This window comes from Leucopleurus acutus (genome assembly GCF_964270905.1).
Source record: "Leucopleurus acutus genome assembly, chromosome: 7".
NCBI classification, from domain to species: Eukaryota; Metazoa; Chordata; class Mammalia; order Artiodactyla; family Delphinidae; genus Leucopleurus; species Leucopleurus acutus.
Window position 1 is genome coordinate 91,381,531 of NC_139150.1, and position 16,370 is coordinate 91,397,900.

The window sequence follows — 16,370 nt, forward strand, 5'->3', positions numbered from 1 at the left end:
CCAAAACAGACAGTCATGATGGAGGACCTAGCCACTCACCATGGACTAATCCTCATCAGTGGAATTGGGAAGCAGGTGAAGAAGACGGTGCCGAGGAGAAAGGGCTTCCTTCCCCACACATCAGACAGCGCACCTATAAGTGGGGCGCTCAGAAAAGAGAGCAGGCCCTGGAGAAGAAAGCAGAAGCAAAGGTCAGATTTATAATGTGATCCCCCAACTACTTGTAATTCTTATTTTCTAAATGTATTTCTAAATGCTCCAATTCATTTCAGTGGCTCCAAAACAGAGTAATTTGAAACATTAAATATAACCTGTCATTAAAAAAAAAAACTAACAAAATTTCTAAGCGTGCTGTTTGAGAGGGAAGAAAGGGATAAGAGCTCGTTTTCTGGGAGAAACTGGAAAAGAGAGGTGATGTAAAATATATACACCCACAGTTGGCCCATAACGTGAACACACACCAAGTGTATGGAAAGAAGCCAGACACTTAATTCATTTTAATAAATATGTATACCATATCTATCACGTGCAAAGCTCTGAATTAACCGAAGTGAAGACACTCAAATGAATACACACCTTCTGCTCTCAAAGGGATAAACTAATAGGGATAGCAGGATAAGTATGCATATACTAAATGTCCATAAGAAAAGCAAATTTTCTTGGCATCAAATTTAATGTTCCATTTGCCTGGTGAACTTAGGACAGAGATAATGCAAGTTGCATAAGATTTGAAAAAAGAGTTGAGGCTAAGGGGAAGCAAGAACACCACACATAAGCAAAGGAAGAAACTCACATTTACCACTTCCTCACAATTTGCCAGTCACTCTGCTGGCTGGCCACTTCCGTATCTATTTCCTTTTTGAAATCAGGGCCCTTTGAGGTGGCCACAGGCTTGCCTCTCAGACCCTGTTGGTGCTATCATCCTCCCTTTACATGCTCTGTCTGCACACATGGCCACCACCACCTACATTATGAACAGCTTTGCAATATCTCTTCTGAGCTCTGTGCCTACAGCCAAATGGACTTCCCCATTTCGACATTTAACATGCACACTGTTCCCTATAAACCTGACCAAACACCCACACTTCCCATCTTTGCTAAGAAGCTGTCCAAAGCTTTCCCATCATCCCTCCACTCCCCAAGGCGATTTTTCAGACCATTCTCTTGTAATGATTTCTCTTTATCCATCTCCTGCTGTGTGACACTGTTCAGCATTTCTTGCCTGGATTTAAATAAAACTGCTTTCTAACTGCTTCCCGCCCCTGGTCCTAGTTCCCTCCAATCTGTCCTCCACATACCCCCAAGAGAACCTTGATGAGCTGCAGACTTCCGTTCTTTGATCCTTTGTTTAAAACTCTCCACTGTGCAGAGTTGAAATTCTTTAGCAGGTATTTAATAGGTGAAATAATGAGTGTCTGAACTTTGCTTTTAAATACTACAAATAGAAACTATGGTGATAAGTACATGGGCGTTTATTACATTATTCTCTCCTTTTGTGTATTTGAATTTCATAATACATTAAAAAAATTCCTCAGCATAGCATACAGGTAGAACACTCCAACATCTATCACCTAACACACATCCTCTATGTTTTGTCTATATACAATACTTCTTAGTTTTCTGAACATATACAATATTGTGTTCCTTTGTGCCAAAAGGCATTGCAAAGGCCCTTGTTGTGCCTGTATGCTTCCCACACTTGGACCTGGTAAACTACTAGTCATTCTTCTCAACTCCGAGCAAGAAGCACCTCTTCCTCTATTTTCTTAGCTACTCAAACAGAATTAATCACACTGGTTTTTGAGGGGTGCAAAACAAACAACCCTCCCCCCCAACCTGGTACATATTGCTTCTATTATAACTGTAACACTCTATTACAATTACTTGTTATTTGTCTATCTTCTCTATTGGATTAGAAATTGAGATTAAGGTCAGAGGAATGGTTTCTTTCCTTCTCTGTACCCTTGATGCCTATCACAGGGTCTGGTAATAAGGGCTTTCAAAGAGGTTTGGTAAACTGAATAGAACTTTTAAGAGCAAATCAACTCACAGTAGTTTCCAAGGTCACACGGCTGAGAAGAAGAATAGGATTCTAATCCCTTATCAGTCACCAGTAAACTGATGTAAGGGGAGGTGAGAGAAGACTCAATGGAGGGCAGGCAAGTTGAGGAGAAAAGCATTTTGGCTCCTCTGAAATAAAATATTAACCCTACCCAGGCATCAAACCTTGTAATTTATAAGCCACAGTGGATTTCCAGGGCATTTGGTCTGTTCTTGCATCAAGACAGTTAAATGATCTCCTTTTTAACTAAGAGCTAAACGACTGCAGAAGCAGGGCTTAAATTCATGACTTGCAACTATCAGTTTCATAAATTTTAGAAACGAAAATCTTTTACGTTGCTTTAAAATTCTCTAAAAATATCAGGGCTTCCCTGGTGGTGCAGTGGTTGAGAATCTGCCTGCCAATGCAGGGGACACGGGTTCGAGCCCTGGTCTGGGAAGATCCCACATGCCGCGGAGCAACTAGGCCCGTGAGCCAAAATTACTGAGCCTGCGCGTCTGGAGCCTGCGTTCCGCAACAAGAGAGGCCACGAGAGTGAGAGGCCCGCGCACTGCGATGAAGAGTGGCTCCCATCTGCCGCAACTAGAGAAAGCCCTCGCACAGAAACGAAGACCTAACACAGCCATAAATAAATAAATAAATAAATAAATAAATAAAATTTAAAAATATCAAATGCCTGAGTTCTTGGCATATCAAATACCAGTTCAGTATAGAACTGGTCAAGAAAAATACGTAAAGAAATTTAAGAGGACAAGGCAGTTGAAGTAACAACCACCACAAAAACAGTAATAAAAACTCTAAACACAAAGAACCCTGGAAAACTTTTTGGACAGTTCTGATTTTAGATTTCATACAATGCTTTAAGCTATAGAATGCATGCCATTAAAACAAAGGATATGAGAAGGCCAAGCACTGAAGTTTTATTTAAAATAATGTAGTTTTTACAGATAAAAGATACTGCTATCTAGATTCTGGATTTAAGTTGTAATTTAATCTATTCATTAAATAATTGTTATTTAAATAAAATTCTCAGTGACAACAGATGTTGAAAATACCCTCTGGGAGAACCTACATTTTTATTAAGATGCTAAAATTCAATCTAATAAATACTTGCCTCTTTGGAAAACTTGTATTTCTTAAAAATCAAAGACTTTTTTCTGTCCCAGAGTTATTTCTTCACTACCCAATCTAGCCCTAGATCCTATCAGACCACATTATTACAACAGTAGATTAAGAAGGATATCTGTACCTTGATTAGGCAAGTACTTCATCAGTCCTAAAGATGCAGAGCATAATTTGCAAATGAGAACAAAATGTTTAAAAATTAAAACGAGACTGACATCAAGGCCCTAGCCGTTAACACAAATACAGTTGATTCTCATTATTCACAGAATTAGAGAACATGGAACCATTGTTGATAGAGGAAACACAAGGTTGGGTTCTTGCAAGCCTCTGGTCACATAGTTTCATTAACTGATCAATACATAACATTGATTAATGTGTGTTTCTGTTTAAAGATGCCTTATTTAATATGTATATTGTTGATTTATTAACAATGAAGTTTCAGCTGACAGCCCTATGACTCATGTCTGAATGAGGCTTATCTTAACACAGTATTTTCTCCATAAGGTACATCAAGGCCCTCCTGCATTTAGAAATACTTGACAACACTTTGGCACTACACTTGGGGCCATTTTAAACAGAGAAATTGTCAACAAAAGGAACAAAAATGCAAAATATATGGCATTACATGGACTGCAGAAAGAACATGTTTATAGTATGAGACCTGAAACAAGAAGAGAGAATGTCCCCTTGTTCAACCTCAGCTGGAAACTCGCAGTTGGGCAACTCAAATTCCCTCCTTATGCCATACATAAATGAACATGGAAGCACTGTATTGATTTGGGGGTTACAAATAAATTTAGCGAGTAGGCAGATCTGCAAATATGAAATCCGGGAAAAATGAGAACTGAATGTACTAAGCCATGCTATCGTGGCCCAACGAATACTGGATAAAACATGGTGTGTAGGAGCCTAGGTGTGGATGGCAAAATTAACCAACAGTTAATACGTCACTTTTGTAAGTTAGCTTCCCAGTCCAACAGGTTTTTAAGGTGGCATAATTAATTGGCCAGTAATTCTGACATGGCCTTACAGGCTCTAATTTGACAAAACAGCAATTAAAGCTTATTGTTCCATTAAATACAATTATCCAATAAACTTTTTAGAGCATACAAAGAATAGCAAATACAACTCATCTGAAGCAAAAGTACATGAATTTTATACTTTATATAGCCATCATAAAAGTTTTAAGCGTAAGTTTTCCTTAACATATGCAGTTGGCAAACATTTGACTAAAATAATTAGGTCAAAACCCTTAACAAGTTTTAAAACTAAAATTTTTTTTCCTTCAAATATTTTAATTAACTTTACAACTGAGTTTGAGGGGGCAATGGTACCACCAATGAAGAATAAAGTACAGTTATTTAACTACTTCTGAAAATTTTCATTTTTCCATGAAAAAGTTCGCATCTTATAACAAGTATCCTTTTATAAGTATCCTTTATAAGCCGCAAGGAACCTGCAACATATAGACATAGTTTACCCCAAAATTATATTCATTCACTTTGATTTTTCATGCAGTATTTTACTAATAATGACTTTTATTTCTTTCACTTCTTAAAAGGACATCAAAGAGAAAATTTCACACTAATGGAATTGTGGTTTTTATTTACATAACTGACAAATGCAAATCCTTTCACATAAAATAACTGTACTAAAACAGGGGTCACCTTTCAGACCTAGGACCCAGTAAGACCCTGTACAGTACACAGCTTCCCTTCCCAGGGTGCATAACAATCAGTTTAACAGGGCAAATGAGAAATATGATCCACAAAATGACTTTAGTTCAACTGAAGTCCGGGAAAGGGAATTTGTGAAGCATGAAGGTCTAAGAACAGCTGGTAATCCTGAGACTTCAAGGAAAGAACAAGATGGGCAAGAGGGCTGGAGTGTTTTCTTTTGATAAGGGGAGAAAAGGGGATGGATGTAGGGAAGATCCACTGAAAGCAGAAAGAAAAGCATATGAAAGTGCAATTAAATTAAAATATAAAGAAACACACTGTCACAGGCTTTCCCTTAATCTTAGAAGTAGTAGGGCCATTACTTCAAATTGATTACAAGAAAGAATAACAGCTAGCATTCCTATATGCCAAACTGTTCTATGCCTTTCACACAAATGTCTTACCTTCTGAGATGGGTACTATTAGGGTAAGTAGCCTAAGGCTCACGGCTCATAAGCAGTAGAAGAGGGATTCAGCTCAGGTGTGAGGTGGCTCTAGGACCTGAGACTAACCCATAAGCCCATAATTCAAACCAATTATTACACTTTTTTTTTTTTTACTGACATTTTAGTGGCTCTATCCTGAAGCATATAAAGTACTAGACTTATCTACTTGTGAATTCTCTTAAACATGTTTTAATAAATGGATAAATTAGCAGCTTGTTATAAAAAACTATTTAAAATTTATGAAGTCATCTCTCTCAAGTAGGTTGTTTTAAAAATTTTATTTACAGATAATTAAAAGGATATTAAAAGGACAAGTTCCTGTCCAAATTAAGAAAGCAAGAATTACTCTGTGTGTGTGTGTGTGTGTGTGTGTGTGCAAAGCACTTCGGTACTTAGTAATCCTAAAGAGTAGCTATAAGAGGACTTTAAAGGTATCTTGTTTTTTATTTTTAATTCTTAGAAACATCAGCCAACAGTTTCTCTGTGTGCTTATGCTATGCGCTGCTTCATAATTTAATTCATTAAATAGCAGGATGAGACAGCTCAGCAGCAATTCCCAGGATTAGAGAAACTCTTGACATATTAAATGTCCCCGGATGAGTGTCCTGGTAGATCTACATGGCCATCTCCTTGATCAGACTTGACCATCAAGTCTAGACTAAGAAGCAATGCATGTGAACTTCTGTGGCCAAGCCCTGGGATGGACTGCTGGGTCTTCTACTTTTTTGCCTTTCCCACCCCTTGCTGTGAAGTCAAAGCTAGACAAGATTAAAGCTGCATGCTACAGAGGCATCTTCTTCATATCAATTGATCCAGGTGTAAATCAACCCTGGGCATCTGGCCCACTTAGTTTTAGTTTGGGACACTGATGAAGATATCTAGTTTTGTATTAAATATAAAACATGCTAAAGAAGGAAGCTTCAAGAAGTTTCAAGGTAGACATTGGGCAATCAGACCAGCTGGTCTTCATGAAAAAATGATTACAGTCACTCTATCTGCTCATGTTAACCAGCAGTAATACCTAGACTTCATCTACTAAGTCAAACCACAGCATCTCAGTCTGGTTATACTTCCAATGAAGTGTAGCCAAAACTATAATACTTTAGTGGTTAATTTTATGTGTCAGTTTGGCTAGGCTATAGTACCAAGTTATTTAATCAAATACTAGTGTGGGTGTTGCTGTGACAGTATTTTGTAGATGTGGTCTAACATCTACAATCAGTTGGCTTTAAAGTAAAGGGTATTACCCTCAATAATATGAAAGTCTTGTTTAATCAGCTGAAGGGCTTAAGAGCAAAATCTGAGGTTTCCAGTAGAAGAAAGAATTCTGCCTCAGGACTGTAGCATTAACTCCTGCTTGAGTTTCCAGCCTGCCAACCTGCCGTACATATATCAGACTTGCCAGCCTCACAATCATGTGAGCCAATTCCTTAAAATAACCCTCTTTATATATATTCTATTGGTCTTATTTCTCTGGAGAACGCTAACAAAACTTCTTATTGCTAGTCACATCACAATGTCTACCATATGTTTCAATTCCATAAAAATAAAAACTGCTATTGAAAAATGTTTGGAGAATAGGACTTTCAAAATCTGAGAAGAGGGATCAAGTGTGAGTTTTTCCCTTTATAATTGTTAAGATGAACAACAGGTACTTAAACTAATAATCATTAAAATGAGGGGATTATCATAAAATGAAGTACATCATTTAAAAATAAAGAACTGAACAATCCTCATTAGAAAAATAAACAATAAACAAAGAACTTGAAGGCACTTCATAAAAGTAGCCAGCAAATAATGTAAAAATACCCAACCTCACTTGAAATCAAAGAAATAAAATTACATTGAGACATCATTTTCAAGCTTATCAGATTAGTGAAGATCTGAAAAGTAATACTTGTATTAGAGCATGGTGAAACAGATACACACACTGTTGATGGACGTGTGAAATGGCACAACTGCTCTAGGAGATAATGTGGTACTATATATTCAAGATCTTTTAAAATGCCCAAACTTTTCTACTCACTAGTTATACCTTTACAACTCTAATTTTTTGGGAAACAATAAAAAATGTAAAGATTTATTTAAAAAAATTTGTTACAGGGGCTTCCCTGGTGGCGCAGTGGTTGAGAGTCCGCCTGCCGATGCAGGGAACACGGGTTCGTGCCCCGGTCCGGGAAGATCCCACATGCCGCGGAGCAGCTGGGCCCGTGAGCCATGGCCGCAGAGTCTGCGTGTCCAGAGCCTGTGCTCCACAACGGGAGAGGCTACAACAGTGAGAGGCCCGCATACCGCAAAAAAATAAAAATAAAAAATAATTTGTTACAGAATTATCTTCAGTAGTTTGAAATTAGAAACCACTTATACAAGGAAATGGATAAATTATAGCATATTCATACAATAGAATAGTATATGTATAACCACTTTAAATACAGGCAGTTTTTGCTTTGCATGGTAGTACAGGACTGAAAAAAAATGTGCAAGCTGAAACCATGTAAAGTGATTTTAATCAATGGGAAAAACTGATTTATTTTACGACATTTAGAAATTTTTGCCAGAACACTGAAAACTTTTACTATCAGTTATACATATTTAGTGAAATGAAAAAAATAGTAAAACTATCAATAGTATGTATTTAGTACACTGTAATTTAAAGAATTAAAGTGTTTTATTTCTTTGTAAAAAACTTATCAAGAGTCATTTGAACAGTGCTTGTCTTCTTTGTAAGGCATATAATGTATGATGCACAGTATCTTCTTTGCTTTGGAAAACTGTCACACGCCTTTTTAAGTTTGGATCAGCTTCCAACATTTATCCGTTGTGCTTTCAGTGTCATGCAATATCATCTCTGAGAGCTCTTTTATTTTTTTAAACATCTTTATTGGAGTATAATTGCTTTACAATAGTGTGTTAGCTTCTGCTTTATAACAAAGTGAATCAGTTATACATATACATATGGCCCCATATCTCTTCCCTCCCGCGTCTCCCTCCCTCCCACCCTCCCTATCCCACCCCTCCAGGTGGTCACAAAGCACCAAGCTGATCTCCCTGTGCTATGTGGCTGCTTCCCACTAGCTAGCTATTTTACGTTTGGTAGTGTATATAAGTCCAAGCTTTTTGCTGGCATCACTTCCTCTGGGACATCTTTATCCTTTTCATCACAACCATTTTCCTCATTTATGCTGATAAGTTTATCTTCACTAAGTTCCTTTGGCTACACATCTAGAGTCTCTCCAACCAGCTGGTTCTTCTATAATTCCTCTGAGGTTCTATATGAATCCCACTTCCAGCATTATCATTATTTATTTCTTTATTGCATTCTCATCCTTGTTGGCCAATTCCTTCTTTCAATGATCCATTTTTGTAAACTGTCATGTGGGTTTCTCACTGGATCAAGGAGGCAACACAATGGCATGTTTTGCTGTACGTGCATGAACTAAGATGCACAGTGACTGGTCACCAACACTTTGAAATGCGTGACTGGTTATGATGTGCATCTGTTATTTATGTAGTGTTTTGTGGACTGAGGAGTTAGCAGCAGTTTGTATTTCATGCAGCTTCTCAGTTAATACACCAGGTAACGGAATTCTGCATCGTGCTGAATTGGGAGACTCATGTTATATAACCGAACTGTGGTAACTGAAATTTGTGCATATTGGAACATGCAAGAGGGGGCTGCCTGTATTTTATGTAGTTTTAATGTTACGGGGAAATTACTATGATATAATTAGTTACCGCTGATACAAGAAAAAAAAGATACATAGTTAAAGTCTCTGAGTAAGCTGGATCTTGACTATATAAAAATGCATAGAAAAAGACTGGAAAGAAATGTTATTTCAACAGTATTTACTTAGTGCCTACCATGTGCCAAGAACTGTTCTAGGTGCTGGGGACAGCAATGAGCAAAGTGGACAAAAATTCATGTCTTTAAGAAACTTCCAGTCTAAAAGAGGAGGGGTGATGAGAACACATAATAACAAGATAAGATAAAGCAAAATATACAGCATGTCAGAGGTAAGATAATGCTTTGAAGAAAAAGCAGAGAAGGGGGATTGGGAGTGATGAGAACTGGACACATTATTCAAGATGGTAGTCATTGAAGGCTTCACTGAAAAATGACATCTGGGTGAAGAGCTGAGGGGTTAAGGAGTGAAGCCTGCCAAAATCTGGGAAAAGCAAGCAGAAAAAACAGTACCTGCAAAGCCCTCAGGCAAGCACTGGCTGAGGAAGCTGTGGCTGCGCAAGGTCAGCAGGAAGTGGAGGAAAGAACAGGGATGACACCAAAGGAGAAAACAGGGTGTGGGTGGGGTTGATTAAGAAGAGTGCCACAAACTGGCTTATATTTTATCATGATCTCTACTGAAAGGAGACCAGGTACTGTTTTGATTATAGTTCTATTTTGAAGGTAGAATCACAGAACTTGCTGATGGATTGGGTTTGGGATATGGAAGAGAAAGAAGACTGATTCCAGGAATTTTGGCGTGAGCAAGAATGGCATGACCAGTAACTGATATGAGGAAGACTTGTGGGTTGGTCAGGCTGGAGGGGAAGACCAGGATCTTAGTTTTGGAGCTGTTAACTTTGAGATACTTATTAGGCAAGGAAATAGAGATGTCAATTAGGCAACTGGATAGACAAGTCTGAAGTTCTGGCCCAAGGTCGAGGAAGATATTTATTTGAGAGTTGAAAGTGAGTAAGTCTGACGATACCACCAAGGGAGTAAGTGTAGAGATAAAAGAAATTGTTGTCCATGGCTTCAGCCACCCATCTGTCAGAAGTCTAGGAGATGAGGAACATATATTACTTGCCAGAAACAGGGTTAAGAAAGAAGTTAATTTAAAAACATAATTTAAAAAAAACTCAAGTTACCATATAACCCAGCATTTCTACTCCTAAGCATGTACCTAGGATGAAGTGAAAACATATGTCCACATGAAAACCTGTACACAAATGTTCACAGCAGCATTAGTCACAATAATCAAAAACTAGAAACAGGACTTCCCTGGTGGCGCAGTGGTTGAGAGTCCGCCTGCCGATGCAGGGGACACAGGTTCGTGCCCCGGTCTGGGAAGATCCCACATGCCACGGAGTGGCTGGGCCCGTAAGCCATGGCCGCTGAGCCTGCGCGTCCGGAGCCTGTGCTCCACAACGGGAGAGGCCACAGCAGTGAGAGGCCCGCATATCGCAAAAACAAACAAACAAACAAAAAACTAGAAACAACTCCAAATGTCTATCAACTGATAAATGGATAAACTGTGGTATATCCATACAGTAAAATATTATTTGGCCATAAAAAGAATGAAGTACTACTATGTGCTACAACACAGGTGAACCTTGAAAACATTATAAGTGAGGGAAGCCAGTCACAAAAGAACATACTGTATGACTCTATTTACATGAAATGTTCAGAAGAGACAAATCTATAGAGACAGAAGGTAGATTTGTGCTTGCTTAACACTGAAGAGGTTAGGGGGAAATGAGAAATGACTACTAATCAGTACAGGATTTCTTTCAGGGGCAATGAAAATGTTCTAAAATTGTGTGCTGATGGCTGCACAACTTTGTGAATATATTAAAAACCACTGAATGTACATTTTAAGTGGGTGACTTGCATGATAGGTGAATTATATCTCAATAAAGCTGCTGCAATAACCAAAAACAAAAACAAACAAACAACTCCAAAACTAAAACTGGAGAATTCACAAAACAGAACTGGTTACTCTTGCATCCTTAATTGATGCTCACCCCAAATCTAAACCTTCTCTTCCATGCATTATGACAGTAAACTTAAAAAGTAAAAGTTAACTGTAGAAAATCTACAAAGATAAATAAAATACATAAAGAAGAAAATTAAAAATCATCCATAAATCCACATACTTTCAAATTTCAGGTTTGAAATCATTTTTTCCCCCTGCTTATTTACATTTATTTTGGTCAAAACACACTTGAAACCATACTGTATAGTTGTATATCCTTTTTGTTTCACACATTACATGGTGTTCTTCAAAAACATGTTCTTTATATGCCTGTATTACATTATATGGCTATACCACAACTTTTTTTTTGTTTTTGTTTTTGCGGTACGTGGGCCTCTCACTGTTGTGGCCTCTCCCATTGCGGAGCACAGGCTCCGGACGCGCAGGCTCAGCAGCCATGGATCATGGGCCCAGCCGCTCTGCGGCATGTGGGATCTTCCCGGACCGGGGCACAAACCCGTGTCCCCTGCATCGGCAGGCGGACTCTCAACCACTGCACCACCAGGGAAGCCCCCACAACATATTTATTCTTTTAATTTTAAGGCATTTAAAAAGTTTCTATGTTTACTATTACAAATAGCCCTTTACCCGAACCTCTGAATAACTCTATTTGATAAGAACAACTTTCTAGAAATGGAATTACTTTGTTAAAATATGTGAATATTTTTAACTCTTAAAATACTGCCTTACAGAAGAGCTATATTTATCCTGTCATCAACAGTGCACGGGGACCCAATTTACCACAAACTGAAGTAGTTCTTGTCAGTTTAAAATTTCTTCCAGTATGTAAAAATATTATCTCATTTAATTTGGGACTTACTGCTTATTAGTGATAAACTTATTTTCACACTGACATCTTTTGTAAACTGCCAAGTTATACCCTTCTTTGCCCTTCTGGGACATCAGTCATTTTCCTATGGTTTTACTTTGTGAGTGCTTTTATGTATTCCTCCTTCTATTACCAATAACATTTTGTCATTTGTATTTTCAGTTTGATGATGGTGGCTTTGACTTACTAAAGTTAAAATATTGATGTAAATGACTCAATTTTTTCCTTTATGAATTCTTTTTCTAAAAAAAGAAAATCTTTCCCCAAACTGGTAGGAAAAATGGTCACCAAGATTTCCTTCTAATAGTTTTTGCTTTTTATGTACTCTTCTTTGCAAAATTTACTGAGTATTTAGCACATGAATGAATGTACTATGCTAATAGCTTTACATCTACTAGCTCATTTAATCCTCATAATCACCCTACTAGAGGTTTTTTTGTTTTTCTCATTACTTCATAATGAAGGGGAGATTAAATTATATGACTAAGGTAACAGTTAATAAGATGTAGACAGAGATTTAATGTTAAAGCAATCCAAAGCCATATTCATGCCACTGTGCGCATATCCATATTAGGATATCTTAATAGAGCTGTGCTTTGCTGTTGGGTTCTCTTATTATATCCCCACCCCAGAAACAATAGCCAATTATTAAAGTATATAACTCCTTACTTAAGTTCAATAAATTGAAGTTCAATAGTCATTGAAGGTTAAATAAATTCTTGTCCACACTCTTGAATCAAATACTTTTTGTTCTATGGTTTTTTAGAATAATATTGTGGATGTCTCTAAGTGAAAGTGTAATAAGCATGCCACTTGACTTTAGGGTGCAGACCTAACTGGTTTTATTTAGCAGAACCATACTAAAACACATTTTATTAGCTCCACAAGACAAAAGAAAAAGATTCATGGTAACTTCCACAAGAATCTACTGTAAGGATAAGCTTATGTTGTATTTTTAATCAATGCCCTCTCTCATTTATTTAGTTTTTCTTTTTATCATGTAGTTAAAAACTGCTCACAAACTGGTGCTTAAATGAACACACATCAGATTCTTGATAATATTCCTCCGCTCAATGAGTATTAAAAAGTTCTTGTTTTACTTTGTTTAAATTGCCCTGGTTTACTTATGTGATTATTGTAAGCATTCTCAAAATGCTTTTTGAAAATAGGCAGAGAATAAATAGTATTAATGACAATTAATGCTGCTCAAAGCTATGAATTCAGCAAATTACTAGGGTATAATTTTAAGTGTGCTGTTCAGCACAAAGTAAAATTAAGTAGGTTGATACTATCTAAGTTGAAAAGGACAAATTACATGCTATACCCATATACTTTACTACAAATTGCAACCGGAACATAACATCATATTTTAACCCTTATTTATAAGCTTTTCTGACAAATATCACATTAAATTTAAACAATGAATTAAACCTAATTAAGTCAAGTAGTTGAGAGCTCAGAAAGTTATGGCTAGAACACCAGCCTTGCCGAAAGACTATATATACAACTAAATCCTGATTGCTCCTCTTCTTCAATCTCAAAGTCTATCTCAAAAGAAGATATTAATACTTGCCCATTTTATTCTGTTGATACAGCAATTAAAAGTTCACATAGGGCTTCCCTGATGGCGCAGTGGTTGAGAGTCCGCCTGCTGATGCAGGGGACACGGGTTCGTGCCCTGGTCCGGGAAGATCCCACATGCCATGGAGCAGCTGGGCCCGTGAGCCATGGCCGCTGAGCCTGCGCGTCCGGAGCCTGTGCTCCACAACGGGAGAGGCCACAGCAGTGAGAGGCCCGCGTACCGCAAAAACAAAAACAAAAACAAACAAACAAACAAAAAAGTTCACATAATTATACCCTTCATATACTGCTCTGTACATGCTAATAAAAATAAAGTACTGTTCTTACCAGTGTCTTATGGATTTGGGTTATATTTTATTTTGACTTTGATAATCCAGCTAAAATTTTGATTTATAGAATTTACTAATGGTAACCATTTCCCTATGTTCCGTTTAAACTTCCAGAGTTAAACTACTAAGGGTTCCTGGCTTTGGTTCACTGTGAACCACACAGAAATTGTTCTTACCTTTACACCTTGAATGAGACCATTCATGAGGAATGTGTGTTGAGGAAATGTTTCATGCAGAACCTACAAAAAGCAAACAAACATCAAGAAAAATTCAAAAGCAAATTAAAGGAAATGATTTCTGCCTCTGTTAATGGCAGACTAGGTAAACAAAATAAACCCTGGAATGAAAAAAATTTAGGTAACAATGACTTATGAAAAGGTAACAAGATAGTGAGGCAGAAATCTAAATAAAGCAGTCACCTAAAAAGGTTATGCCCAACATTCAGCTGCTTTTGCTACAAAAGCATTTGTAGCAAAAATAAACTGTTAAATTGGCTACCCCCTCAACCACCTACAATTTTAAGTATGTACTACAAGCAGCTATACAAACTCAGGTATGAACCTGCAGCCCAGCTTCATGTCACCTACGAAGTCCAGGAAACCTCAAACCTTTAAATTTGGATTACAGTGATCCAGACTGGTAGCACCTCCAGATGTCTAGGAAGAAAAATATCTAAAATCATTTCTGAAAAGGTCATCACCTCGGCTTCAAATCAACCGTATGTGTATTTTTCAAATATAATGACAAGCACATAATCAAAGGTAATCAGATACAAAAGTAAATAAGACATCATGAACAGCAACAAGCAAACAAAACTACAAAACAGAAACAGACTCTCAAAGACCTCACATTTTGGGATTACTCAACAGACTTTAAAATTAGCATGTTTATTACTTTGTTGCAAGATATATAAAACAAGCTTGAAACTTTGTAGCAGATTAAAAGAACAAAAAGAAATCCTAGAAGAGAAAAAATGCATTAACTTTAAATTAGAAACTCAATGGATATGTTTAACAAGATTAGACACAGCTTAAAGAGAATAACTGAACCGAAAAGTTGGTCAAAAGAAGTCATCCAGAATGCAGCATAGAGAGACAAAAAGACAGAATATAAGAGAAAAAGTAAGAAACACAGAGGGTCCAGTAAGAAAGTCTGACAATTAAACTTGTCCAGTAATGCGAATGAGGCAGAGACAATATTTCAGGAGCCAATGGCTGAGAATGTACTAGAACCAATGACAGACATCAATGCAGAGATTAAAGCAGCCTAACAACTTTTAAGCAGTATAAAAAGAAATCCACATTCACAATTAAAATTATAGAGAACCAAAGAAAAATACCTATAAACAGCCAGAGAAATACAGATTGCTTTCAAAAGAACAACAGTTAGACTGTTTCATAATTGTAACAACTGAACCCAGACAAGGAGCATGCTATTCTATCATCAATATAATGAGAAAAACAAAACAAATGCCAATCTAAAATTCTATACCCAGTTAAAATGTCCTTTGAGGACAAAGGCAAATATAACATTTTTGACCTAGCAAAAACTAGGTTACTAACTTACAGTAATGAGTTTACTAACTTATAGACCCCAATTAATAAAATATAAAAAATATACTTCCAGGAGAAGGAAAATAATCCAGATGTAATTAAGGTTCAAGATGCAAAACAGAATAAAGAGCAAAGAAAATGGTAAATATAAATGAACAGGGATGCTACAAAACAAAAATAATGGGTCTTATAGGTTTTATTTTCAATTATACAGAATTAAAATACTTAATAATATTAGCATAAATGAGGTAAATGACTATAAAGCGTTAAATTCATTTACCTCATTTATGCTAATATTATCCTAGATGAGAGTAAAGATATTATTAGACTTTGATAAGTTTGCATGTAATGCCATGGTAACCAAAAATGACAGAAATAGAGTAGAATACTTCTAATATAATAGGAGAAAAATTAGCCTAACTATTCAATGCAAAAGAAGGCAAAAAGGAATAAAATGACAACTGAGAACTGTGGTACACAGAACAAAATAATGAGGTAACTGAATTCACGTAGACTTAATACACCAGTTAAAAGGCAAAAAGTATACCACTCCTCACACCAGTCAGAATGGCCATCATCAAAAAATCTAGAAACAATAAATGCTGGAGAGGGTGTGGAGAAAAGGGAACCCTCTTACACTGTTGGTGGGAATGTAAATTGATACAGCCACTGTGGAGAACAGTATGGAGGTTCCTTAAAAAGCTACAAATAGAACTACCATATGACCCAGCAATCCCACTACTGGGCATATACCCTGAGAAAACCGTAATTCAAAAAGAGTCATGTACCAAAATGTTCATTGCAGCTCTATTTACAATAGCCCAGAGATGGAAACAACCTAAGTGTCCATCATCGGATGAATGGATAAAGAAGATGTGGCACATATATACAATGGAATATTACTCAGCCATAAAAAGAGACGAAATTGAGCTATTTGTAATGAGGTGGATAGACCTAGAGTCTGTCATACA

General features: G+C 37.0%; 1 protein-coding gene across 1 annotated transcript in view; it reads right to left on the bottom strand.

Moving 5' to 3' along the window:
- The window catches only part of MFSD14B (major facilitator superfamily domain containing 14B), an 82,242-nt gene that overhangs the window by 19,889 nt on the left and 45,983 nt on the right, over nt 1–16,370 (bottom strand). The window contains exons 3-4 of the mRNA XM_082843607.1: nt 14,023–14,085; nt 40–167 (exon numbers count right to left, since the gene is read on the bottom strand). Of these exons, the coding sequence (XP_082699733.1) occupies nt 40–167; nt 14,023–14,085 (191 nt within the window). The remainder of the gene's footprint in view (nt 1–39; nt 168–14,022; nt 14,086–16,370) is intronic.